A 26,890-nucleotide genomic window follows, 5' to 3' on the forward strand; every position below is an offset into this window, starting at 1 on the left:
GGCTCCCCCCGGCATGGCCTCCCGCTGAGCATCACGCTTCCTCCTCGCCCGCTGCCTGTCCAGCAGACAGACAGAAGGGGGTTTTTTCCCCGTGCCCTCGCTCTCAGCTTTTGTGTCTGTTTTTCTTTTATGTCCCCCTCTGGAGGGTGAGGATGAGAGACAGTAATGGACGCAGAGCCGTCTAATTGTCTCCTGTTGACAATGACCTGCTCTTCTGATCGTAAACCCCGGATGTGACACTATGCACAAAACAATTTTTTTTTTTTAATTCACATTTACATTTACAGCATTTATCAGACGCCCTTATCCAGAGCGACTTACAATCAGTAGTTACAGGGACAGTCCCCCCCCCGGGGCAACTCAGGGTTAAGTGTCTTGCTCAGGGACACAATGGTAGTAAGTGGGGTTGAACCCGAGACTTTGTGGTCTTCTGGTCCACCGGCGAGGCTACGATCCTGCAACACTTTACAGTCGTGTGTGTTTAAGCATTTGCATGTACACTTAACTCATGTTTTAAATAGTTTTTCCACCCTCATTTTTTAAATTCTGATTCTAACTGCTGGAAAAGAAAAGTGTTGTCATAAAAGTCAAAAGTTGATGCAATCCAGGAGAGGTTGGTCAGAAGGATTTGTATATTTCCTAATCCCCCCCAAAAAAGAGCAATATACAGTCAAGGCTGAACCAGCGGTGACCCTGGTCTGCTGGAGACCTACACACGCTTGGCTCCATATCCACAAACGGAACGAATATGGAAATGATCAACCTTCTCGTCCATCGGCACCTCTTTTGTCCAAAAATGTTTTTGAAGCTGGAGGGGGGTGAGAATGAAACGGAGAGCCGGAGTGGGAGGGGGGAGATGGGACGCGGCTGTGGTGTCAGCAGTGGGCTTTGATGAACGAGGGCGCTGGAGGGGTGGCGGGGGTCCGCGGGATGGACGTGTTTGAGGAAAGGGAAAACAACATTCCCTGGAGTTCTGCATGTTCCTCGCGTCTCACTTTATCACCCCCTTGGTCCTCCTCTCTTCTCCTCCTCGGTTCCAGAAACTGCACGTGTCAACTTTAATCGCCCATAAGTCCAGACCTTTGTAATCTTGCCTCGCTCTCCTGTGAAATATCGGCGTATATGAACGTCCCGAGACGGCGTCTTTAAACAACACTTCATTATTCTCTGACGTGCATTTGGGCCGCACGGCATTAGGCCGCTTTGTCCGGCGTCCCACATTCTGTCACATCGTTTAGAATTGTCACCGGCCATTTGCTTGTTTTTATCTGAATTTTGGCGCGGAAAAAAAACCCCAATTCTCCTCTGGTCACTGGATTACAATGAAACACAGCGTGAAAATGATCACATACGAAGGTTATTGCGGTCCACTAGCGGCAGGTGACTCTCAGATGGGGTCAGCAGAGGGCCATGGAGAGGTCGGCAATGTCACATGATCACTCCGAACCAGGACACTCCCCGGGCAGGATATACCGTCCACAGTGGAGTGGATTATGACGGATATAGAAAAGGGAAGGGTGAGTTAGTCAGTGATGAACAGAGGACCGGACACTAGCTACTCCAGCGTTACTAATGGTGAGGGGAGTGTTGTTAAAGGCTGGACTGTATAAGTAGGTTTTTAGCCTGGATTTAAATACTGATACTGCGTCTGAATCCTGTACATTCCTCGGAAGATTTGCTCCAAAGATTTGGGGCTCTGTGAGCAAGCGCTCTATTTCCAGCAGGGACTTTTGCTTACACGGAGGGGACGGCCAGTAAGCCTTCTCCCAGAGAACGAAGGGAGCGGACTCGTAGGTTACTACGAGTAAACTGGAGCAAGGCCATGCAAAGCTTTATAGGTGATAAGTTGGAGCTTGAAGTCAACACGGAACTCACCTGGAAGCCAGTGCAGAGAAGACAAAACAGGCGTAATGTGATCATACCTTCTAGTGCGTGCAAGAACCCTGGTCTGCAGAGTTTTACATGAGCTGAGGTTTATTCAACGAAGCAGCAGAGCAACCAGCAAACAGAGAATTGCAGTAATCCAGTCGAGATGTTATTAATGGATTAACTCATTTCTCTGCATCAAATTGGAGAGAAACTTCCTAACTCGAGCAATCTTTATTAGGTGGACTACGCCGTCTTGGAAATATTTTGAATGTGACAATCAAATGACAAATCAGCATTAAAAGTCGAATTCTTGACAGATGTACTAAGTGTACACTCCAATCTACAAAAAATATATATAAAAAAAGAAAACAGGGAACACAAAAATAAGACATCCAAGATCTGAATGAATGAAATATTCTTATTAAATACTTTGTTCTTCACATAGTTGAATGTGCTGATGACAAAAATCCATGAAATTCAATGAAAATCTATGGAAAAAAAAATAAATCAACCCATGGAGGTCTGTATTTGTAGTCACACTTAAAATTAAAGTGTAAAAACACACTACAGGCTGATCTGACTTTGTAATGTAATGTAAATCATCTAACTTGTCAACATGAAAACCATCCTACTTGGTGATTTTAATGTTCACTTAATGGTCGCTCTGGCCCCAGGAATGCAGTTGCAGATGGAGACACTATCTTCACGCTTCTCAACATCACCAGTTGCTAGAGCGCGTTCCTCATGAACGGGGGTTTGGTTTAATGGGGAGAAGCGGTTAGAAGCGCGAATCTGCGAGTGGTGCCGGTTATGAACATGACTAGGTCAACCAGCCGAGGCAGCCTGATGGAGTCCGTTGCAAGCGGCTCTCTCACCTGTTTTGTTCTTGTATTAAGTCAAGGTTCTACTCCTTTATGTTTCCTTAATTTAAAACAAGATGAAGCTAAAAAATATTTCAGCAGCTTCACAGCAACCCTACCCAGAAGTAAACTTTTCACTGAAGTTGCCACAACTTCAGCCATTTTCTTCTTGGTTGCTTTTTCTACCAAAAATCCTTGTATGATAAGTGACAATTTTGTGATATCATGACCACAAAGAAAAGAAAATGTTTTATTACGCTGTGGGTTGGTAGATGGCCAGCACTAGTGCTTTGATAATGAATAATGTAGAATACAGCTGTGCAGGCGATGGATCAAAATTATATTCTCATTAACATTGCGATCACAAAACATTTAATTTCTTCTGGAATTAATTACCCAGGATCTTTACTACTTTTCTACAATGACTGCCGTTCAGCAGAAATATTTAAATGCACATTTCTAGATGACATATAATCTGCTTTTAATGCTTGTATATTAAAATTGGTTTGTTTGTTTATTTCAAGTGTCAGAATGGGTGGGATTGAATATTGTTTCCATCCTCTGATTTCGTTACGCCAGGCAGGTTCAGTCAGGTGTGTGAGGGCGGGGCACACCTGAAAAGTGCAGGCCACGCCCCCTGATCCCCTGCACCTGCACCTGTAGCTGGCACTTCTGTTATCGAACCAAGAACTGAGTTAGAGCGTAGGGCCCATGCAGGCCACCCCATTAATCACAGACAGGACGCGGGGTAACGGGGCGTCCCGCTGAAGTTTGTACAGTCTCCCCGTTTTTTTTTTTTTTTGGTTCAGTTGCTTCGGGCGAAACGGAGCATGGGGATTTTTGCCGTCAGTGAGCATAGCAACGAGGGGCTGATGTTGGTGTTGTGGTCCTGTTTGACGTCTGGAATGCGCAGGACTTTCCTTGGTCCCGCACTGTGAAAGAGGCGCGCGGCTCTAGCACACGTCGTGACTTGACTTCAGAGCTAATTCATTATAAAAAAAAAACCTCTGTCTGGAGGTTATGTCTTGATCTCCTGTGCAGATGAACAGAAAAGCTGGAATGGGAGGCCATGAGCGCCGAATGTCACGCTGAACTAGTTTTGGTTTGTTTTATACCACCATCTAGTGTTAAGGCACGTTCACTCATTTCCTGGAACGTCAGCTTTAACAAACGCAAACCCCTGTCGTTTATTCTTAGAAAAATGTGCCTCCTGTTAATCTCGGCGTCTGAGACCTATGTGACCGTGGCACGGTGAGAAATGGATGTTTCGTTTCTGGTTATGCTCTGAAGCACTGAATCGTGGGGTCAAAGAGATTGACTTCCGCACACATACATACTGCAATAAGAGGTGGTAGTAGCCTAGTGGGTAACACACTCGCCTATGAACCAGAAGACCCGGGTTTGAATCCCACTTACGACCATTGTGTCCCTGAGCAAGACACTTAACCCTAAATTGCTCCAGGGACACTGTCCCCTGAAACTACTGATTGTAAGTCGCTCTGGATAAGGGCGTCTGATAAATAATGTAAATGTAAATGAGATGCTTGTTTTCGCGAAAATGCAATTTGTCCAAGTCTATTGCTTCAGGAAATCTCGAATGTTACCTGTCTGATTAATAAATCCGCTTTCATCAAAGTGGCACAAAATCCGAAACGAGAAAACTTTACGTTGGTTAGCAGGAAGGCCCCCCCGCCGATGTCACTTCGATTCCGCTGCAATGCGCCTTTCGCGATCTGACTTCAGAGACATCATTCTCTCATTATGAATTTTGCGCTGTGTTATGTTTGGCTCGGATGGATGTCTGCTCGAAATTCTGATTCATGCACTCCTCAGCAGAACAAGTCTGCGGGTCAAGTCACCGTCTGCGTGTCCCATAAAGAGCAAACCGGCCCTCTGGGCTTTGTGTGCATGTGCGTGCGTTCCTTTACGGTAGAAAGTGAGGAATGTGAAGTGAAGGCGTTTTTTTCGAACGGGACCAGTTAGACCTGAGGAGCTGCACCTGGTCAGCGGTGTCGCCTTGCAAGAAGCGACGCATGTTCTCGCGGAAAAGGCACAAATAATTACACCCATAATACCAACAACAATGAAGCCCTACGGAGACGGAGCGTCGCAAAGTTTAGACTTTTGTTTTTTCGAAATGGCCACCCTCATTTTCATTTTCACGCATGCAGAGTGAACACACGGCCGATGCGCTTTTTGTTCCACAGCCAACAGTTTGAGCCGTTGTGGCTAAACGATGTCTTGCTGCAGACAATCGAATATTTACTTTACCTTTACTTTGCTTTATTTAGCAGACGCTAAGTAAAGCAGACGCTAAATAAAGGCCTGTAGTGAAGTTTTGGAGGGAACTGGTTATTCTCGTTCTTGTCCCGGAGTTCCTCGAACGTTGGCGCCGGTTTAACACTCGCCGCGCACGTGTTGCGTCCTCTTAGCCCCGGGACAGCCAAGGATTTGCAAACTGGTCTAATCTGTCTCTTGATGAGAGGAGGGACCCTGGGATGGGTCCGCCCCTCCCCCCCTCTTCCCATGCACGTAACGGTCCCCACCCCCCCCCCTGCCACACACGCTTTACTCCACCGCTTTGTCACACCTATTTGTGACATTTGCAAATGTACATTTACAGCATTTACCAGACGCCCTTATCCAGAGCGACTTACAACCAGTAGTTACAGGGACAGTCCCCCCCTGTTAAGTGTCTTGCCCCGGGACACAATGGTAGTAAGTGGGGTTTGAACCTGGGCCTGCTGGTTCATGGGCGAGTGTGTTACCCGCTAGGCCACTACCGCCCTAACAACTGGCTAAACTGGCTAAGTTTAGCAGCAGTCTCTTGTGCAACACGCGTCGCGTCACGCCACCCATGTTCTTCAAATTCGACTATAAATACATAATCAAGCAGACGAGCGACTTTTAAATCCGTCGCCCTGCACACGCCCCTTTCATTTTTTAATTAGCCGGTGCGATTGCCGAGGGAAGGACAGGAGAAGGGGGACACACGGGGGGACATTAATCTGGCTGTGATGCGTTACCATAGCGACGCGCTCCCGGACCCGCCCACTGGCGAGCGTTGTCAGCGGGCATTAACTGGAGGGGGGGGCAGCGCATGCCGACCCACAACCTGATTGGTCACACCTCCCCAGCCCTTGTGCCGAGCGGAGCATTCTGGGTAAGACCCCTCTGAGCGAACGCTCGTTTGTTCTGAGGCAGCGGCTAAAAGAGCTGCCGCGTCGCCCCCCTCCGGTCCGCATGGATTTCAGCAGAGGAGTCGGGCGGGAAAGGCGAAGGTAAATTGTGTGTTTTTTTTGTTTTTTTTTATTATTACATTTAACGTTCCCGCGTTGTCCCGGCCGCGACGTGGACGTGGACGCGTCGCGCCGCGAGTTACAATGGAAAGGGGGTGGGGCCGAAGCGCAGCCACTCGGACAAAGGAAGCTGGATGTGGGGAGTTGTTTACTACCGAAGCGCGGCCGCGGACGGCTCTCCCCCCGCGCCTCCCGCGGCATTTCCACCCAGGACACCTTCACGGGAGATGCGGTCGGGAAATCTACCGTTTCATTTCAATTCCCGGGACTCCCCGCTCAGCGTCATGCTTTGGTCGGCGTGGGGGGGGGGGTTCCTTGTCTCAGGAGGGACTTGTGCAGTTGTTGTTTGTGGAGGTTTTCGAAGCCCCTCTCCTTTCCTCAGCCATGTCAGGGGGCAGCTGCTGTGGGGGGGGGGGGGGCTTTCTAAAAAAAAAAAAAAAAAAAAGAATTATTTTTGGAAGGCGCCTGAAAATGTCTGCCCGGGTCTCCCCTGGGTGAAGTCGGCATGTTTTTTTTTTTTTTATTCCAGTGTCTTTGCGCGGGTTGGTTTTGTTGCACAAACGAGGTCACTTCCTCCTCGCCAGACTCATCTTTACTAATTAACAAGGATGCAGATGCGAGCTGCTTTGCTCCGTTTGACTTACCTCGTCCTTCATTTTGCCACATCATTGTGCCAGAGACCTCATTTTGAAGCCACTGAAGTTCATTTACTATAAATGACAGTGATAAGCGCTTAAAACGCGTAGCTGTGCATCTGCTTGCAATAATCCACGATCTACACCAGATTTTTGGAAATACAGTGTTGGGAACACAGTAAGAGGTCGGATGGGCGTCGTAAATCAGGGCACAGCCGGTTATCTTCAGTGAAAGAGCCTCAAATTGGCCAAAACAGGTTTGTTTTGAACCGCTCTGGAAATGCCGGGAAGCCCCATCTCCCCTGACCGGTGCCGAGGCACGCCTCACATGGACCCATGTGCGGTGCGTCTGTTTACCGCACGCACGTCTCGGGGTAATCCCGCTCAGTCCCTGTGCTTTGGCCGGGGCCTCGGCGGCAATGCTGCCTTCCTGTCCTCGCTTTGCCCGCTTAACCGACCCCATTCTGTGCCAGGCTTGGGCCTTTAGCTGAGCTGCTTACGCCGCGAGCCCAGGTGCCGTGGCGTCCCCCTCTGCCTTTGCAGTGTCCACTAGATCCATATGCAGACCAAACACTGTCGCCAGATGAAATTCAAACTACCAACACAATTAGCATATTTGCAAATGGGAAAATGACATGAGTACGTCGCCTTCGCTTCCTCTGCCAAAATGTCATTTGGCTGTCAAACAACCAGCGGTTCTATAAAACCGTAACACCTGCTAAACAGCTGGAGTCCTGGCGAACTGACCGCGCCGTAACGTGCTCTTCCACTCACTTCTCATCGTCGCAGACGCCGGCGCATCCGGTGAACGCCTGTGCTGGGTGACCACGTTGGGCAACGTGGATGTAATAAATATATCAGAAATCATTTGCCCCAGGACATTTTGTGGTTCAATCGGCAGCCAAGAGGAATGGAGTGGAGCCCACGACTAGATGCCTTATAAAAATCACACCTGCCCTGCAGCTGTAAAACAGGCCTGACGTGTACACAGGTCTAGTTAGCATGAATGCATTACATCTAGGAATGTGTAAGCATGGGTTTCTTTGCTCTGTGTATCTGTTAAAAACTATTCTAAGATGCTATAAAGCTCAAATATATCCATTATATATCCAGTATGTGCGCTATATATATATGTTTGTTAATAATTGCTTGTTGGTTAACATGTCTCTTTAGCTAGTTTTAGTAGCTAGTAACTTGAGTAATAATGTGTGTCTCTCCTCCAGGTGATGTGTCACCCATCAGCATGTCACCCATCAGCCAGTCCCAGTTCATCCCGCTGGGAGATGTCCTGTGTCTGGCCATCTCAGCCATGAACTCGGCCCGTAAAACAGTCACTCAGGAGACCCTCATTGAACATCTGGCCTCATGCTTCCCAGGTACATATAAACAGCCTCACTGTAAACTATATGAAATGTGTTATAGAATAGTGTTATAATCAGAAGTAAGGTGAGAAGTACTGAATGGTCAGAGCTTAAAAAAAAAAAAAAACACCCATTCCAGACCAACCAATGCCCGAGAGGGTTTGGAGGACAGGAGGGGAAATTGCTCATGTGGCAGGGGTTTCTGCACCAGATGTTGAGTTAATGAATGTATCCTCCATTGGATTAATCCCATGCCGAGAGGAACAGGAAGAACAGTAAATGTGCCACGAGGAGCACTTGGGTCAAGTCAACCCATGGAGTTACTCCAGATGTGACCATTGCAGATCTGAGTGAAATATGGGCTTTAACTTCAGAGGCCTACATATTTGTGCTAGAGTGGTATTTAGTTTTTTTTCTGTGTTCTAGTCCCAAACCTTGTTCTTCACATGATTTATTTGTCCACTATACAGAATTTTTGTACATTTTTTTGTGTGCACTAGCATAGTGATTATATCTGGTGTCCTACTTCAGGTGGAACCATTACAATAGACTCTGGAACTAGTTTATTCTGTTTCAATCAGCATTATCAATTGATTTAGGTGTTAATTATGGGCCTGTCCACTGAACCTTTCTTGGATGACATGGATGTAACCAAATTGAACCGACCTGATCCAGTTAATTAACATCTTCTCGGGTTTTGCACAGATGTGAAATGATTGTCATTGTGATACACAGCAAGCACAGCACACGGCTCACACAACGAAATGTCTCCTCTGCATTTAACCCATCACCCTTGTTGAGCAGTGGGCGGCCATGAAAGGCACCCGGGGAGCAGTGTGAGAACTACCAAAAAATTTTTTTTTATTTCAATCCTCTCTATTCCTAATATGCTATACAGGCATTTTCAACATACCCAGTTAGGACAGGGTTGTATGTTATTGTTTTAGTGGTTTCTGTAAGATTTCAGTGAAATTATTTTTTGACATTTCCATAGCATTTTTCCATAACAGAGGAGACCAAACCAAATTTTATGTTTTCAGCACTCTGGCAGGGAAAGTTGTGTATGGACTGATGACAGGAGCCTGTGTTGTGCTCTGGAGCATGTGACTCACATGGAGCTAATTTAATTGGCCAGTTTTATCTACTGCATAATACTGTTAAGAAGGTTTTACAGACAGCACATTGTAATTTTGCTCGTCTGGATGTGTACTCTGACCTCAAAGTTGTTATTTGTGTCAAATATTTTCAGTTGATTACCAGTTAATATGTTAATGACCACTGTTAATAACTGAAGCCTCATTTAAAGGTGCAAGAGCCCTTTTCCTTTAAGACTGGAATAAATAAGTCAGAATGGTTGAAAGACCAGTATGATGTAATATCAGGAAAGTTCATGGTCTCTATTGCACAGAAAAATCTGTCTGTTAAGATGTGTTTTTTATTGGTGTGTGTAGGGGTAACTTGTAATTATCCCCCATTCTTTATCTCAACAGTCTTAATTCAGACTCAGTCAGACTCCTCAGTAGTTGCATTTAAAGAGGCTGATTAGGCGGAACATCACTGGTATATTCCACACATTCCATTTCAGAGCTTTATTTTAAGACCGATTGAAGAAACGCATGTGATGTGCTCGCCCCACTATTTTATTGACTGCTGCAAGATTGCGGTGAGTGTGAATGGGGTGGTGCCGGTTGTAAATTTCTGTTTTGCTGCAGTCTGCATGCGCAGTCAGAGAGTTGCATCACATGGGACTAGTAGAAAAGGGCACCATGATGAAACACGCTGTAATACCACCAGCAGAATACAGCAGTGCGATGGAGCGTTAGAATTCAGATGAGGGGCAGACAAGGTTTTGTGTCTTATGTCAAAGACATTCTAAAAGGACGTCTGGGTCTGAGGACATCTTTGGTCTAAGCCACGTCTTTTGTTTCTAATTAGCATGGGGGTGGTACTTACCAAAGGGAATACCAGTCAACAGGCTGATATGGAGTGAAGGCTTGCCTGTCTGTCCCTGGGCAAGACACTTAACCCTAAAATTGTTCCAGGGAGACTGTCCCTGTAACTACTGATTGTAAGTCGCTCTGGATAAGGACGTTTGATAAATGCTGTAAATGTAAAAATATACTACAAACATCTTACTGGAGTATACGGCAGGACACTTAAATTGCATACCATTGCAGGTTGGAACTGTTTTGGTAGACACAAATTAGGCTTGTACTTTTAATGTTGTTGTTGTTAAGTGTAAATGCTATTTAAGAACATAAGCAATAATTGCCTACTTATACACTCTTATTTTATCATGCAGGTGTGCCTACGCCAAGTCCGGAGATCCTCCGGCATACTCTCAATATTCTGGTGCGCGAGAGAAAGATATACCCGACCCCTGAGGGCTACTTCATCGTCACTCCTCAGACATACTTCATTACGCCCTCCCTTGTCCGGAGCAGCAGCAAGTGGTACCACCTGGATGAGAGGATACCGGACCGGATACAGCAACAGTGCACTTCCCCTGTCTCTGGGACCATGACCCCCTCCACTTCGGGCTGTGTGAGGGAGAGATCCCACCACAAAAACCACTATGATCCTTATGGCAACAGCTATGGGGAAGACTTGCCCAGTTACCATGCTTCTACCCTGCAGAGGAAGTCAACTAAGGAGCACAGAGAACCCTATATCCCACCATCGCAGCCTCAAGCTTCATCCACAGAGAAAAGCAAGAGCACCATTAGCTTTCCTTTCAAGACTGACACACTGGGCAGTAAAAACAAGGAGGGTGGTGGTTGTGGAAGTGAGAAGCAGTCCAAGAAGTTTGGTCTCAAGCTATTCCGACTGAGCTTTAAGAAGGACAAGACCAAACATCTTGCGACCTTCTCTGCCCAATTTCCACCTGAAGAGTGGCCTCTTCGTGATGAGGAGACGCCCTCCACGGTGCCCCGGGATGTTGAGATGGAAATCATCCGGAGGATCAACCCAGATCTGACGGTGGAAAACCTGGCACGGCACACTGCGGTGATGAAGAGGCTGGAGGAAGAGAAGGCCCAGCGCAGCAAAGCAAATTCTTCGGCACAGCAGAGCAGTCGGAGCAAAAAGAGCCGGAGCCACCGCAAGGCACAGCAGGGCAAAGCCTCTCGATCCCACAGCAAAACCCGAGCCTCCAGGGGGGACCCATCCGAGGGCTCCAATTTGGACCTTGCTGGCGAAAGAGACTACAAGTTTTACAGCTCGTCATTGGTGCGCTCACCACGAGAAGCCATGTACTCTATGGAGCGTAACCGTGGAAAGTACATGGTGCACAGTAACCCCAACATTGTGGAATCCAACTTCACGACAACACCTGAGTGGGATGTTTCTGCAGAGCTGGCCAAGCGCAGGACAGAAGCGCTCTTTCCAGAGCCATCCCGAGCAGCTTCGCACTCCAAGGTCCATCGCAGTCACAGCCATACGCAGGAGAGGAAGTCACGCAACGAGAGGTCTGAAAAGGCCAAAGAGAGATCACGGTCTATGGACAATTCGAAGGGCCCCTTGGGGTCTCCATTTCTGGACACCCCAGAAGGTTTTGAGTGCAGTCCCCAAGATGGGACGCGGTACTACACTGATGATGGGACCTTGAGAGCCTGTGCTCAGGCATCCCACTATTCCCGGGCTGTAGTATCTGCCACTGCTGCTAAGTTGAACACTGATGTCTGTGTGCCTGAAGTAGGGAGGGTACCACTGGAGGACGCCATGGTTTGTCAATTGGTAGAAAAGAGCAAAAGTAGGGATAGTTTGCCAGGTTTTAGTGACCTCAAGGCTTGCTCTCCCAAGCCACTTGCTGAAGACAACTACTTCCAATGTAGCACGCTGACCGATTTGGTTTTCTCAGCACCGCCTCCCCAAAACTTTTTGACAGATGCTGTCAGACAGACCCAACTTCCAGCATCTCCTCACTGTACTCCTTTGGAATACAAAGACGACGCTGCCAAGGGACAGAACGCCATTTTATCGGTACCCTCTCAGTTACCCGAGCCACTGCCCAATGGCCTGTTGGGACACCAGCACAGCTCCAACTTGGGTGCTGTGGACAAAATGGCAGAGACCTTTAGCCAAGATGTTTTGCTAAAACCCCCTGAATATGTTGAAAGTGGCTACCCAATTTTTGGTGCACTCTCTGTGACTTCACCGAATGCCAACGCAGCTGACGTCCTCGATGGCCAGGAGCACTTTGAGAAGCCGCTGCCCGTGCCTCCTCCAGCTTGCCAGGACCAGGCCACATGTGCGGAAGCAAACACGACCTTCGACTACTACAACGTTTCTGACGACGACTCCGAAGAAGCCACCCACAAAACTGCGAATGAGCAAAAGGACCTGGAGGAAGGTGGTACAATGCAGTGGCTGCTCGAGCGGGAGCGGGAGCGCGACCTCCAGCGGAAGTTTGAAAAGAACCTCACATTCCCCAGACCCAAGGAGAGCGAGAACAACAGCAGTCAAAAGTCCGCTCACTCCACTCGGCTGGACAGCATGGACAGCAGCAGTGTGACCGTGGACAGTGGCTTTAATTCACCACGGTAAGGCATGGCGCACACATCAGCCATCACCGATGCGGTACACACCGGGCCCATTCTGACAAAAGTCCTAAATCGTGGGGCACTCGTTCAGTGTCTCCTAGGAACTCTAGGCCCTTGTGTCTTTTTCCCCTAATACCTGTGTTCTTGAGTTCTGTGGTGTTTAATGTGACTGTGGTCCTTGTCTTCCTTATTCCACATCAACCGCTACATGTGAGCCTGAAACCTGTTTACAACATTATATATTTGTTTGTTTGATTTGATTTTATATATTTCTGTTTATCGTTATGTGACCTTTCGCCCTTAGTCATTATTGTCCACATGTGCTTCAGCTTTTTTAATTTTGCTGCGCAGTTACCTGACCCATTGCTGCATGGTGTGCGCGAAATGTACGTAGGACATTTTAACAACTTGATTTTGAGTTTACAGCTGGCAGCGAATAATAATTTAAATATGTACTACTGTACCTCACCAGTGTCTTGAAATTTTTGTAGTTCTCTGAAACGGTGGTGTTATTGGCGCACCACGCAACACAAGACTTATTCCTTATGACCCTTTGCTATACCTATTCTGCTAACTCATATTTTGTTTGTAACCTCATACTCCGTAGACCTCAGACTGAACCAGACTGTAAGGATAGTCACTATCTGTGTTTAAAATATGCATTTCGCTCAGCTGTTTACAAGCATTGCGTTCAAAAAGTGCAATTGGAAATTCAAGAAGATATAAGCACTATTTCCACCAGCCTCAGGTTAGCATATGGACTACGGCTGACTGCGAATGTCTCGAAACGTCAGTAGCCTGTGACACAAGTGCCAATACATGTTTTTTGACCGGTGCAGTGCATGGCATTTCATTATTTTGTGTCTGAAGTGTGATGTTTGTTTTGAGGTCAACCAGTCTCAAAATTAAAAAATATATTTTGTTTTCATTGTGTATTGCTTGTAGCCTTTTGTGTTTTGTGCCTTTCCTTCTTTCCTCCCCTTTCCTCTATGTCCAACCCTTTTTTTTTAAGACATAGACCTATTATTAGATTCCAAACACAGCAAAAATGGGTCAAATGTGACTATTGGAATTTAATTGATTTTTTTTTTTTTTCCCTGCCTCTACCCCTGGGCTCAGAACATGTGACTTAATGCTGACAAATCCGACAGTAGTGAAAAGTGAAATAAGTAGTTTAGGTTTAAAGTCATGTATCATCAGAGCTTCTCGAACCCCTCATGTCCAGTGTAGCAAAGATCGGCTGATCCATATGCTGCCCAGCGGCAGTGTACAGTTCAACTGCGCCACAGATGGAGAATCAGTGACCAGAAGCCAATCAGCTCTCATGGGTGACTTGTTCTATCAGCGATGGATGTCTGTGCAGAGTCAATCATGTCCTGTCCAGTTGTAGGAACCAGTGGTCCGGTTGTTTCACCCACAAACACTGATTTATAGGTGCAATCCTGGTGGCTTATTGGTGGGTTCACCAGACCAGGTCACCTTCAGATGCTGATGTGATGCTTTTTTTTTTCAATTTGGGGTGGTAATAGCCTAGTAATTGCCTATGAATTAGAAGAACATAAAAGGCATCTAATAAATGCTGTAAATATAAATATTTCACAGCAAGCAGTGAACTGTATGTGCTGCATCGTTGTGCCTATAGTAGCCAGAACCCTGTCTCCAGTTCACTTCTGTGACTCTCTTTTGACCACTATGTACCCGAAACCCTCCACCAGACCTGTTCTGACCCAGTCACCCAGCATTATAGTCAGGTCCATGTCAAAGTCACTTGAATCCACACTCTTCTAGCACATCAACTTAATACCCTTATATCATTTCACCTTCAGTTTCAGTAGCTTGGACTTTTGTGGTGTCTTCAATTCAGCATTCATACTTTATAATGTTTTCTTTTATTCTTTTTTGCATAATGTAGCATGCTATTATTGAATATTAAAATCAATATAGAAAATCTATATAGAACTCAATAGAACAAAGTTACTCTGAATTTTCCTACAATGTGCAGCATTCATGCACAAGTGTGCAGAATTTCAATGCTGTTCGGCATCTTTAATAAAATTTTATCCGAATTCCTTTGGTTTAATGAAATTTAAAAAGGAAAAAAAAACAACAACATTATACTTCACTGTTGACTCCTTTTCTTCATTCTTCTTTTTCTTACACATTTCCTGTCTTTCCTTCTATTCTCTCCCACTTTTCACTCAGCACACGGGAAAGCCTGGCATCCAACACATCCAGCAACGTTGAGAGCAACAGGCGGCAAAACCTTGCACTGAGTCCAGGACACATTGGCTCACACAACCCCCCGCCATACCCCTTCCGGAACCTTCCTGAGCCCCACAACACCCGACCTGAGAGGCTGCAGAAAAAGTGTTTAGCGTCGATCACAAGTGTTTAAAATGGGGTTGTACTTCTGTCAAACGTGTTTAGCAAAGTACTGTAAGTATTATACTAGTTTCCAGTCCCCTTCACGCACATGAAATAAAAAAAAAATTATAATTTTACGGGTAGCTAAGCAACAATTTCAACATTTTCATTTACGGCTTATCTGGCGAGGGTGATTGAAGAATGAACTGAAGTCTCTTTCTCTCAGGTCTCTCATGCAAATTCATAAATGTCCACAAAACCGTAACTGTTTTTGTTGGGGCGACAGGGATGACGTGGCTAAAGCATAATTCTAGATATGCTTAATAAATACGGGCAGAGGGGTTTGACCGTCGCTGCTCTGCACGTCTTCAGTTAAGTCCCTTCCTGCCACATTCCACTTTTCAAACACTGTACGAAATATAAATATATTTCTTTGACAAACTTTACATCGGAAAACCCAAAGCAATTGTCTTTTATTTCTGCAATTCTGTTGTTTGACGTAAAGTCCATCGTAGCCCTATTTTTGCCCATTCTATGCCCATACCTAATCCATGGCCTAGTGGGACAGATGAAAATTCGGGAGAGAAGATCAGGGCTGAGTTTCGCATGTTGTGCTCTCGAGCTGGACTGAAGGGGCACTTTCATTGACAGTCCATGCCACATGCAGTGATTCATGACTTGGAATTGGATTTGGGGACACGAGGACAGATAATACAAAAACATCCTGTGCTTTCTTGGAGCATATATATATAAATATTTTCGTTGTGGGTTTGCACTTCAAAATCAGATCTCAGAGCCAGACTGAATGGATTCACAGTAAATACTGCACACGTCTACCTCCTCATGTCAAATGGCAAAAAGAAAACGCCACAAGTGGTTTGGCCAAGTTGAACTAGTTCACTGTTATCAGCCTCCATACTTTGAACGTGACATAATCGCAATTTTGAACTATTGTTTCAAGTGCTGTTTGTTCCCCTGCCCTCACAATGATAGCGGTAATGTTAAGAGGCCAAAGGGTGTTCAAAATGTTGTCGTGTGTTTTATTTGAATTCTGCACACACTTGGGCTCTCGCCATATGCACCGAAATGTGTGTCCTGGCCCTCTTGGATGGATATCGCCGGAAAAGCTGCTCTATTATTTCATTATAAAAGGAACACCAATGGAGATGGGGACAGTTTTCCATGCATTCGTTGCCATTCCAAATGCAATGTGGTGCAAAATCAGCTAACATTCTGCAGCCAGGACTGCCTTCTAACACATTTGCACTAAACATACCTACCTGGTAACCACACAAATCCATCCAAGAAGGTTTTTTTTTGTTATTGTGAAATCTGTTTTGTAGGAAAAACAAACAACAACAAGAACAAAAAGAATGAAGCATCCATGAATCGTCTTCCCCATTGATGTGAATGACTTCTCATGCCATTGCACCTTTACGCTTTCATGGTGTTCCTCGGTCATACTTGGCATATTAACTTATAAGAGGGGATTTTTGTAATGTCAATACATTTGTAGGTTTGTTGGTGTTTACTGTAACTGTGTATATGATTTACCCTCACTGAATGGTGAAAACTTTTTAAGACAATAAAAAAAACAACACATTTGTTACCTCTGGAGATCATGTATTTATTATTTTTATTCTAATTTAGTATCTTACCATTTAATTCCGAAATCGCACTATTACGTTTGTATGTTGTAGGGGCAGTGGTGTCCTTGCGCTTAAGGAAGCGGCCCCGTAATCGGAAGGTTGCCGGTTCGAATCCCGAGCTCACCAAGGGTGATGGGTTAAACGCAGAGGACACGTTTCGTCGTGTGCACCGTGTGCCGTGCTGCGGTGTTGCACAATCGCTTCGCATTTTTTCACTTGCGTGTGTGCACATGTCACAGCGGTCGGGTTCGTGTAGCCTTAAGAGACCGCCAGGGGGCGCAAAAAAGCGGCATCACCCCACAGCGGCGCCACATCACGTCTTCTCACCTTTTAAATACACCCCGGATAAAGGAGCATCGGGACGCTCTCGGCGGTTCTTTAATCATTATTTCTTTTATTGTTTTCATCCCTTCCCTTTTGTCTTTTCAACGTACCCGTGAGCGCCGTGACTCCGCCAGAAACACGCGGGCCGGCGAGGCGTCGTCACGGGCAGCGACGCGGCGCCCTGATTGGCCGGACGCCCGGCGCGCGTCTCCAGAAAAGCACTTTGTCCCGTCAGGCCGAGCAGCGCATGGTCGGACTTTCCAGGGAGGCTCGCAGGTCGGTGCAGGTCTTTTTTTTAAATTTTTTTATTGCGCGTTTTTTTTCTTCATTTTTTTATTTTTTTAAAACTTGCGTCGTTTGCGTCGCGAAGGACCGGCACGAAGGACCGAGCACGTGGGCAACAAACAAACTGTTGTTGTTTAGTCCTCGTTGGCGAGTACAAAGTATATAGATATAGATATAGCTATATAGATAAGAAGGCGCGAATGCGTGCGTGCTGTTTTGTCGGCTGCCGGTTACCGGGGTGGGAGGCAGAGCCGCTCGTCCAGTTTCTCCAATTATCCGGGAAAAGTTGTCCGGAAGCAGGGACGCGTCGTGGAGTGGAGGGGGGAAAAAAACCCCACAATGATAAGCTAATGGACGTTGAAAGCACTTTTTGGCGGTTTTTCTTAAGCAATACAATTAATGCATTATTATCATAGGCGTTTTGCTGTGCTAAGAATTAATTGGTGCTTAGAAGTTACAAGTTCTAATGAATGCATTAAACATTGTCATATATATATATATATATATATATATATATATATATACACACACACACACACACACACAGTACAAGTCAAAAGTTTGGACACCTTCTCATTCAATGTGTTTTCTTTATTTTCATGACTATTTACGTTGGTAGATTCTCACTGAAGGCATCAAAACTATGAATGAACACATGTGGAGTTATGTGCTTAGCGAAAAGTGGAGACCCGACCTCCACAGTCACCGGACCTGAACCCAATCCAGATGGTTTGGGGTGAGCTGGACCAACAAGTGCTAAACACCTCTGGGAACTCCTTCAAGACTGTTGGAGAAGCATTTCAGGTGACGACCTCTTGAAGCTCATCGAGAGAATGCCAAGAGTGTGCAAAGCAGTAATCAGAGCAAAGAAACTAGAATATAAAACAAGTTTTCAGTTATTTCACCTTTTTTGTTAAGCACATAACTCCACACGTGTTCATTCATAGTTTTGATGCCTTCAGTGAGAATCTACCAACGTCATGAAAATAAAGAAAACACATAAAGTAAAGTGATTGTCATTATGATGCACAGCACAAGGTTGGATGGGAAGGTGTCCAAACTTGTGGCCTGTACTGTGTGTGCGTGTGTGAGAGAGAGAGAGAGTGTCATATTTGCCGGTTTCTCTGTTGTAGGGGGGCTAAACGTGGACACACATTTGGTCTCTACATATAATTCAGGTACTGCAGAGATTAGCTGCTGCTGCTGATGGGACCGTTTTGTTTCCTGACCTCTGAACAACTACAGAGTCTCACACGGCCAGACATCTTGTTTGCCTTCCGTGGTAACGTGATGCAATCGCATGTGCCGCGAAGGGTGTGGAATTTTCAGTGTCAACAGTAAGTCGGGCCCGAAAAAAACAGGCGAGCCGGCTTCCCTTGGCAGGCCCGAAGCGGCGGGGCGCTTCTGTGCCGCTCTGTCGGCGTGTGCTCTGCAAATTCTGTACATTCTTCTTCACGTCAGACGCAGCAGCTGGAGAGACTTTCCAGTCCACGTCACCACTCGCCCGGCCCAGTCGGGTGACTTGTGTCCCGGGGCCATCTTTGGACCCCACCCCCACCCCGGCAGACCAAGTTTAGACGACCGGTGGGGCGGTCGGATTACCTTTGGCCTAGAAGCCGCTTGGGATGAGTGTGGGTCAGAGTGAGAGTGGAGATTGGCCAGTTCACGCTTGCGAGAGCAAAGCTACCCCCCCCCCCCAACACACACACAGAGGTCACTATATTGATGTCCTATCAAAATTGAGCCAAGTTGCATCTTCCTGGACTTTCTGTAAATCTACCCCCCAGAGCTGTTGCATGCTCTTGCCGCAGCCGCGTTATTGGTCGCCTCAAGCCCTCCGTCCAATAGGGCTTTCCGGGGGGGAGCTGAGCAGGTTTTGACCTTTTGTTTAGTGTCCAATCCCATGGCTTGCACATAAACCTGTTGCAGCGGCCCATCAGCCATTACCTGACCCCTCCGCCCTGGTGCTGGTCCGCAGGTTGGAGAAGTGGCTCGGAAACTGGGCAGTATATATACATTTTTTATTTTTTTTTTTTTTTACTTTCCTTTATTCTTTGGGGACTTTTTCTTCTTTCTGGTGAGAGGTGTGTGTTTGTGCCTGTGTTGTGTTTTTGTGGTGTGACTATTTCTGGGTCACATGTGTGCTGGGTCACCTCGGCTCCTCGCGCTGCACTCTGGCCATGGCCTGTTGGTCAAGTCAGTGTCGTGGCTGAAGGACGCGGTCTTCTTTACTGTCGCAGTTCCATCAGGATCCTTAAAGCGGAGTTTAAAGCTCGACTATGTTGGCTATAGATAGACGGCGGCCGTGTGCTGGCGTTGTAAGTACGGTGCGGTGCAGGCGTTGCATGTGCATGGCTTGAGGTTCTCTTCTTCTCAGTTCTTAGATAGCTAATGCTGTCAATGCCATGAATTATACTGGCCGTCTGTTATGGCATAATCATAATAATAATGCGTTGTGAAAGGCAGCGCGGGAGGTTCGTGGCATCGCCTCGAATGAACTCGTCCCTCCTGGCGGCGTGGTTCTTGTTTATAGTTATGTTCTTCGCCCGACGTGAAGAGTCTGTGTTTTCACCGGCGATTAGATGGAGGGTCTTAAAATAAACTGTGAAGCAGCGGCTCCAAAGTGGGTGAAAAGTCATAGTGGCCAAAGTCAGAGAGGTCATGCTGGTCGACAATAGCTGCTCTTATGTTTTGTGTGGCAGACCTTTAGCCTAGTTTTCCTATCTCGCGTCTTGTGGAAAATTCCACATTTAAAAAAAAAAAAAAAAAAAAAAAAGAATAAAATATGTGAAGAATAGAAGCTTACTGTCATATGGGGTAAAAACACAACAGTTCAGACCATTATTCTCTCTGTTTATATGCAACAATAACCGTTATAATATAAAGTAATAAACGATGTAAAATAAAAAATAGAATCACTGCTATTTCAGGTTCAATAATAAAATTGTCAATGGTCATAGTTCAGATCAAAGTTTAGATTTCTTTTTTTTTTTTTTTTTTTTTTAAATGTAAGGTGTTTTTAAGTGTGTGTCAAGACAAGGGACTGAGACGAGATAACGCCGCCGGTCGATTGGACTTTCAGCCTTTAGATAACACAACTTTGGGTGTGACATCATTCCCACCGGGCTTTACGAGTGCCGTTCGGTGCTCTTGATTGATTCCAGTTCATTTACATTTCAGGCATTAATCAGCCGCCCTTATCCAGAGTGCCTTACAATCAGTAGTGGGTGGCGGTAGCCTAGTGGGTAAAACACTCGCCTGTGAACCAGAAGACCCAGGTTCAAACCCCACTTACTACCATTGTGTCCCTGAGCAAGACACTTAACCTTAAGTTGCTCCAGGGAGACTGTCCCCTGTAAATACTGATTGTATGTCGCTCTGGATAAGGGCGTCTGATAAATGCTGTAAATGTAATGTAAATGTAAATTGTGTCCCTGAGCAAGACACTTTAACCCTAAATTTCTCCAGGGGGGACTGTCCCTGTAACTACTGATTGTAAGTCGCTCTGGATAAGGCCGTCTGATAAATACTGTAAGTGTCTTGCTCAGGGACACAATGGTAGTAGGTCAGGTTTGAACCTGGGACTTTGTGGTCTTCTGGCTCACAGGCGATTGTTTTACCCGCCAGGCCACTGATCGTGTTTGTGTGTTGCCAGACAGAGACGGTAAATCGGCAACATGCAGATTCAGGAGCTCCTGAAACAGGCGCAGCCGCCCAGCGTGGACGACGTGAAGCAGTACCTGTCCAGCCTGTCCCCCAAGACCCTCATTAGCATGGGGGCCATTGCTGGCCTCGTGTCCTACTGGTACGCCACGCGACCAAAAGCCCAGAAGCTGCCTTGTGACCTCAGGCAGCAGTCTGTGCCGGTGAAGGTGAGTTCCTCTGTTGTGTCAGTTGCACGTGGGACTGTGTTGCCAGATTGGTATTTTTGGGGGGAATTTTTTATTTTTTTTTTTATTATGGAATTCTACCCCAAGTGAGAGAAAATTACCTATAAATGCAAGCCTGCATGTTAGCATTTTGTGAAATCGATCTGATTGGTGTTCTCTTTCTCAGGGTGAGGAGTTTGCTAGAAGGTCAGCGCTGATCGGAGACAAGTTGCTGACGTACTACTTTGAAGATGCAAAGACCCTTTACGAAGTTCTTCTTCGGGGACTGCGGGTGTCGAGTGAGTCGTTCTTTAGCACTATGTTACATGTGGTGAGGAGATTGTATTGCCAAGGACTTCATCCGCCCGGACTTCAACATCCAAGATGCCAGCTCCCTGAGAGTTAACCTGCGCTGAAGCCTGCAGGGCCTTGAGCATTTCTGTCTTATATATTCACAGAGTACGCTCCCCTTTCTAACTTCAGGCTGGTTGCTGTGGTGGAAATTTCAGCCTGTTTCTTTTCATTTGAACTGATAATGCTAACAATGGCCATTTTGATTGGTGTGACATCATTCCCAGATCCAGTTTCGTCTTAGCGAGTCAAATGGAACACAGCGTGGAACAGCCACTATGACTGCAGAGTGGATAAATAATCCGTGTTGTAATATGGGTCTAATAAGTCCCCTAATGATTTCTACACATAGATATGTTATGTTGTATTTAGTCTTTTGCATATTGGGTGTTTCCATTTTATTTATTTTTTTTGCATGTAGACCAACATTTGCATAGAAGCTGCTCTGTCTGGTCATTTCTATTTTTATATGTTATGTGGATGATCTTGGGTAGAAGGGTGGATTTTAGGAACATCTGTATGTTGCAGACAACGGCCCATGTCTTGGATCAAGAAAGCCCAAACAGCCATATGAGTGGATCTCGTATTCAGAGGTAACGATTATTTTTTTTTTAATTTAACCTCTGGGGGGGGGGGGTCACATGTCTGCCATTTTAATGTCCTCTGTGTGGGTACAGGTGGTGGAGAGGGCGGAAGCCCTGGGCTCAGCATTCATCCACAGAGGCCACTCCAAAACCCAGGACCCTCACATTGGCATCTTTGCGCAGAACAGACCAGAGGTGAGCACCAGGCTGTCCAACTTGGAATAAAGTTACACACAGTCACCTAAAGGAACATTCCAGGAGAATCATTTCCTTTGAGCTTGATGTACAATGAATATTTTTTTTTTTTTTGTCATTGTGAAACACTGCAGCAACTTTATCACCCTCGGTGAGCAGTGGGCGGCCATGAAAGGCGCCCAGGGAGCAGTGTGTGGTGACTACCTTGACCTAGGGTGTCACCTTGGCGGCTACGGGTCCGCTGCTAATGTGTTGCATATTGAGCAGCAGACTTTTTGTAACAGCTTTGTGTGTGTGTGTCTGCTTCAGTGGACCATTTGTGAGCTGGCCTGCTACATGTACTCGCTGGTGTCCGTCCCCCTCTACGACACCCTTGGAGCCGAAGCGATCGACTACATCATTGACAAAGGTGGAGAGCTTCTTTCACGATCCGTCTGTCCTTACTATGTTGGTAACACGTTGTAAAAGCGTGTGCATGCATCTCCTGAGCTGTCCCGTGTGTGCTTTTGCACAGCGACCCTCGCCACGGTGGTGTGTGACGTACCTGCGAAGGCACACTCGGTGCTGGACTGCGTTTCTGCGAGGCAGCATTCTGTTCGCACCATAGTCATGATGGAATCATTCGATTCGGACCTGGCGGCCAGAGCTCAGGCCTGCGGTATACAGATTCTCACCCTCAAAGATATGGAGGTGATTTTTTTTTTTTTATTGTACAATAATACATTATGATGTACTCTTCTCTTTATTTACTCGTCGTTAATGTTCGTAACTCTCTTTTCTTTTTCCAGGTCATTGGAAAGGCCAATCGGCAGCAGCCTGTCGTAAGTTGTACAGAGAAACCATCTTTCACTGGCCAGCGGTCTTTCATTCAGATCAAAGACACTCTTGTTTCTTTCTCGATTTCAGCCCCCGCGGCCCGATGACCTCGCCGTCATCTGCTTCACCAGTGGAACCACAGGTAAGCTAGTCCGTGTAAAACACCAGCGCAGTGTTGTCCAGCGTTCTAATCCTCCTGAGCTGTGTGTTTTTTATAAACCGTAATCTGCTCAGTGTCATGAGATTTCAAGGTTGCTGGTACGATGACCCTCCTTTTTTCCCCCCTCCCTCTTCTCTGTTTAGGAAACCCTAAAGGGGCCATGCTCACACACGAGAACGTGGTGTGCAACTCCTCCTCGTACATTAAAATGACCGAGGTAAAATAACCACCAACTGCGGAGGTGACCCTCCACACGAGTATCGAGGTGTGAGCTTCTGATGTAGAGCTGCGCCCTGTCGTAATAAAAACCATGAAACATCATGTTATGTAGCGTGCCTGCCAAGTTGAATAAAAGCCCTTTTTGCCAGTGTCTCCATAGATATATGTGTGGAGGCCACTAACCTTGAGCTTTTGTCAAAATGGTGATTCGTCTGTGGTGCGTCCTGTGATCCACCTTGTTTCCTTTCCCCAGTCTTGCTGCCCCCTAAACAGCAGCGACATCCATATATCTTACCTGCCTCTGGCCCACATGTTTGAGAGAATCGTGCAGGTATTGTCTTTAGATGTTTTAAAGTGACTAAATATATACTGTGTGTGTGTGTGTGTGTGTGTGTGTGTGTGTGTTTTATATATATATATATACATAGCCTCCATTATATATTTATTATGATCTGTGCTTGTCTCCCAAGGTTGTGATGCTGAGTCACGGGGGCCGCATAGGTTATTTCCAGGGAGATATCCGTTTCCTGAGCGATGACCTCATCACGCTAAAGCCAACCATCTTCCCTGTGGTCCCACGCCTGCTCAACCGCATGTATGACAAGGTGAGACGGCAGCCATATTGCATGGGGGTTGTGGCAGTTAGGGCAGAGCTGCCAGTGCAAGTCCGCTTATCCCCCTTCAGATACTTGGACAAGCGAACACCCCGCTGAAGAGGTGGCTGCTGGACTTCGCCGCGAGGAGGAAGCAGGCTGAGATGAACAGGGGAATTGTGAGAAGAAACAGCATCTGGGACCAACTGATCTTCAGGAAAGTGCAGGTAACCAAACCCAAACATTAGACTATTCTCTAGTAAAAAAAAAACACAACTCTGCTGCGGGTACGTTGGATCAGCACGTTTATCAAAAATGGCGAGTCTTCGCTACCTGACCTGCATGACCTCTGAGCAATAATTCACAAAATAGTATCAGCTTTGCCCATTTGAGGTGGTGTAAGTTTAGCAAAGTCCTCTAGCAAAGTAACGATGGCTGATTACTAAATAAATGACAAAAAATGCATTCACCATTTAATTCCTTTTTATTCTTTTTCTTTTTTTCATGATCAAAATTTAATAAAATAATTTTTTCATGCAGTCTTTTGATTGATTTAAATGTAATTAAAGAATGCACAGATGTGCCGTGCATGTCCATGGGGGTAAAAGCTGTATGAAGGTATTTTACTGTTCAACATTTGGCTCCCCCTCCAGGCCAGTGTGGGTGGCAGCGTGAAGGTGATGCTAACCGGCGCCGCTCCCGTCTCTGGCACCGTCCTCACGTTCCTGCGAGCTGCGCTCGGCTGCCAGGTGAGGGCGTTTTCACTCGAGTCGCAGAGCGTCTCTGTGTTGTCCCTTCTGTTGCTGACTGCCCTTTGCTTTCAGTTCCTGGAAGGATACGGGCAGACGGAGTGCACTGCTGGGTGCACGGTCACCCTCTCAGGAGACTGGTCAGCCGGTAACAAGCGCTCAACTCGCTGCCGTATCAGCAGGCTCCAGAGGGTCCAGCATCAGTGACACTTTTTTTTTTTCTTCTTTCTTATTTGTAGGCCATGTTGGAGCCCCCATGCCATGTAACGCTGTAAAACTGGTGGACGTTGCGGAGATGAATTACCTTGCTGCAAATGGAGAAGGCGAGGTGCGTCTGTCTTTATACTTTAAACATTTCATAACGAGACAGATTTTACATTTCTTCATTTGGTTCTAGGTTTGTGTGAAGGGACCAAATGTGTTTAAGGGATACTTGAAGGACCCCGAAAAAACTGCCGAGGCCATCGATGAAAATGGATGGCTCCACACTGGGGACATTGGGAAATGGCAGCCTGTGAGTGCGCCTTCTCCTGCTGGGCTAGACATCCATCTTCGCTGATCAGAATATTTATATATAATAAGTATAGCCACTTGTGGTATGTCCTTCTGTCTGATCTGCATGAACAGAACGGCACCTTGAAGATTGTGGACCGGAAGAAGCACATCTTCAAGCTGGCCCAGGGAGAGTATATTGCTCCAGAGAAGATTGAGAACATCTACATCAGGAGCGACCTCGTGGCACAGGCCTTTGTCCACGGAGACAGTCTTCAGGTGCCAGCAGCCAAATAAAAATTCGCATTTGGACACCCTATCGCAACTTGCAAACGATATATGATAATATGTGCGTTAAAACCTGATGAGAACAAACACCTTCTCAGTAGGTTTCAGGCAAATAATGTTTATTGTAGAGATGGAGCCAGTTTGCCTTTTTATAGGCGTTCATATCAGCTTTGAGCATAAGACTTATAGAAGTCTAATCATTATAATAATGTTATTTGTCATTTTCAAAGGCTTGCCTTGTGGCCATCATTGTACCAGACCCTGACACACTTCCTGCATGGGCCAAGAAAAGAGGGCTTCCGGGATCATTTCAGGAACTCTGCAGGAACCAGGTCTAGTCCTTTAGTGCGACTTGCAGACGGTTGCCCTCAAAGTCAAGTGTGGAGTATTATTAACGTGCGACTGATTTCTATAAGCAGGATGTGAAGAAGGTGATCCTGGAGGACATCGTGAGACTGGGCAAAGAGGGCGGCCTGAAGTCTTTTGAACAGGTGAAGTTCAGTAAATGACTACATGCACATCATTTTGAGTGATTTTATGGTTTTTGTACGTACGGTTTTTGTAGAAAACAAGGCTTTTTTTTTTTTTTTTTTTTTTTTTTTTTTTTTTTTTTTTTGCTCGCTCAAGTGCTTGTAAAAGTGCCTGATTATCTTCTAGTTAATGATTTGTTGAGATGAAGCTGATGGGTGCAAATATTCCACTTTGTTGTTTTTGCTGACCAGGTAAAGGATGTTGCATTGCACAGTGAAATGTTCTCCGTCCAGAACGGCCTTCTGACCCCCACCTTCAAAGCCAAGCGCGCCGACCTCAGGAACGCTTTCAGGCAGCAGATCGACGAGCTCTACTCCGACATAAAAATGTAGTCCAGCCCAGGTTCTACGGACTCTGCATGTTTGCCCCGTTTTTTTTTTTTTTTTAAAAGACCTACAGAAACACCATAATTTCTGGTTCCTATGGAAATACAACTCCAAGACTCCGCCCTCCTCATGACTGAGTGCATCCAAAATGCAACCAGTTGTGTGTCTACACTCCAAATTCATGCCATATGCCTAGATTTTTACCTCATGCCTTCTGTTGTCTGCTTTAGGGTCGAGATCACTTTTATTGTACTACATGGAAGCTGTTATTTTTAAAGGGAAAAATAGGTATCTTTTTAAATTCAGTACATACACATCCATTTAAATGGGTTTTTAATTGCAGTTGGACTGATATCTAAAGCAGTGCTTTAGTGTTTGTGGTGCAGTAACCCTTCAGTTTTTTTAAATATGCATGCTGTTGTGAAATTTCTCATCCTGTAGCCATTTCCCCACAAGATTGACACTGTAAGCATTTTTATTTGTATATGAGTATATAAATTATCGAGCCTCTGTACTTGCAAGATGCTTTC

At 46.0% G+C, this 26,890-nt stretch overlaps 2 protein-coding genes across 10 annotated transcripts in view; both read left to right on the forward strand.

Annotated features, from left to right (window-relative positions):
- Window positions 1-16,522, forward strand: part of stox2b (storkhead box 2b) — a 33,108-nt gene extending 16,586 nt beyond the window's left edge. For 3 of the 4 annotated variants that reach the window (XM_028959561.1, XM_028959564.1, XM_028959562.1), the window contains exons 2-4: window positions 7,887-8,039; window positions 10,327-12,565; window positions 14,768-16,522. In XM_028959561.1, the coding sequence (XP_028815394.1) occupies window positions 7,887-8,039; window positions 10,327-12,565; window positions 14,768-14,960 (2,585 nt within the window). In that variant the 3' untranslated portion in view covers window positions 14,961-16,522. Of the gene's footprint in view, window positions 1-5,873; window positions 6,011-7,886; window positions 8,040-10,326; window positions 12,566-14,767 lie in introns of those variants that run through there. The other variant, XM_028959563.1, reaches the window with a different exon arrangement.
- A 401-nt stretch (window positions 16,523-16,923) lies between these two features.
- On the forward strand, window positions 16,924-26,862 carry LOC114767818 (long-chain-fatty-acid--CoA ligase 1-like). 6 transcript variants are annotated; one of them, XM_028959598.1, is made up of 21 exons: window positions 16,924-17,178; window positions 20,843-21,059; window positions 21,244-21,355; window positions 21,936-22,000; window positions 22,085-22,186; window positions 22,496-22,595; window positions 22,701-22,876; window positions 22,975-23,007; window positions 23,093-23,144; window positions 23,306-23,379; window positions 23,635-23,712; window positions 23,852-23,986; window positions 24,067-24,201; window positions 24,628-24,723; window positions 24,799-24,871; window positions 24,963-25,051; window positions 25,121-25,237; window positions 25,351-25,494; window positions 25,734-25,835; window positions 25,923-25,994; window positions 26,226-26,366. In XM_028959598.1, the coding sequence occupies exons 2-21, from the start codon at window positions 20,865-20,867 to the stop codon at window positions 26,364-26,366; spliced, it is 2,091 nt and encodes a 696-aa protein (XP_028815431.1). In that variant the 5' UTR covers window positions 16,924-17,178; window positions 20,843-20,864. The 6 variants fall into 6 exon arrangements, with proteins under 6 accessions (XP_028815431.1, XP_028815435.1, XP_028815434.1 ...); XM_028959602.1 differs by lacking the exon at window positions 16,924-17,178 and adding an exon at window positions 19,246-19,271 and having other exon boundaries at window positions 20,847-21,059; XM_028959601.1 differs by lacking the exon at window positions 16,924-17,178 and adding an exon at window positions 19,247-19,264 and having other exon boundaries at window positions 20,847-21,059.
- Window positions 26,863-26,890: the final 28 nt, after the last annotated feature.

The sequence above is a fragment of the Denticeps clupeoides genome, chromosome 18 (genome assembly GCF_900700375.1).
Source record: "Denticeps clupeoides chromosome 18, fDenClu1.1, whole genome shotgun sequence".
In the NCBI taxonomy this organism is placed as follows: Eukaryota; Metazoa; Chordata; class Actinopteri; order Clupeiformes; family Denticipitidae; genus Denticeps; species Denticeps clupeoides.

Bases quoted from the DNA above. Each gene is read 5' to 3' on its own strand.
- LOC114767818 (XM_028959598.1), top strand. From the start codon at position 20,865: ATGCAGATTCAGGAGCTCCTGAAACAGGCGCAGCCGCCCAGCGTGGAC. The intron at 21,356-21,935 runs GTGAGTCGTTCT...TGTATGTTGCAG, and splicing joins TCGGGGACTGCGGGTGTCGA to ACAACGGCCCATGTCTTGGA. The intron at 23,008-23,092 runs GTAAGTTGTACA...TCTCGATTTCAG, and splicing joins CCAATCGGCAGCAGCCTGTC to CCCCCGCGGCCCGATGACCT.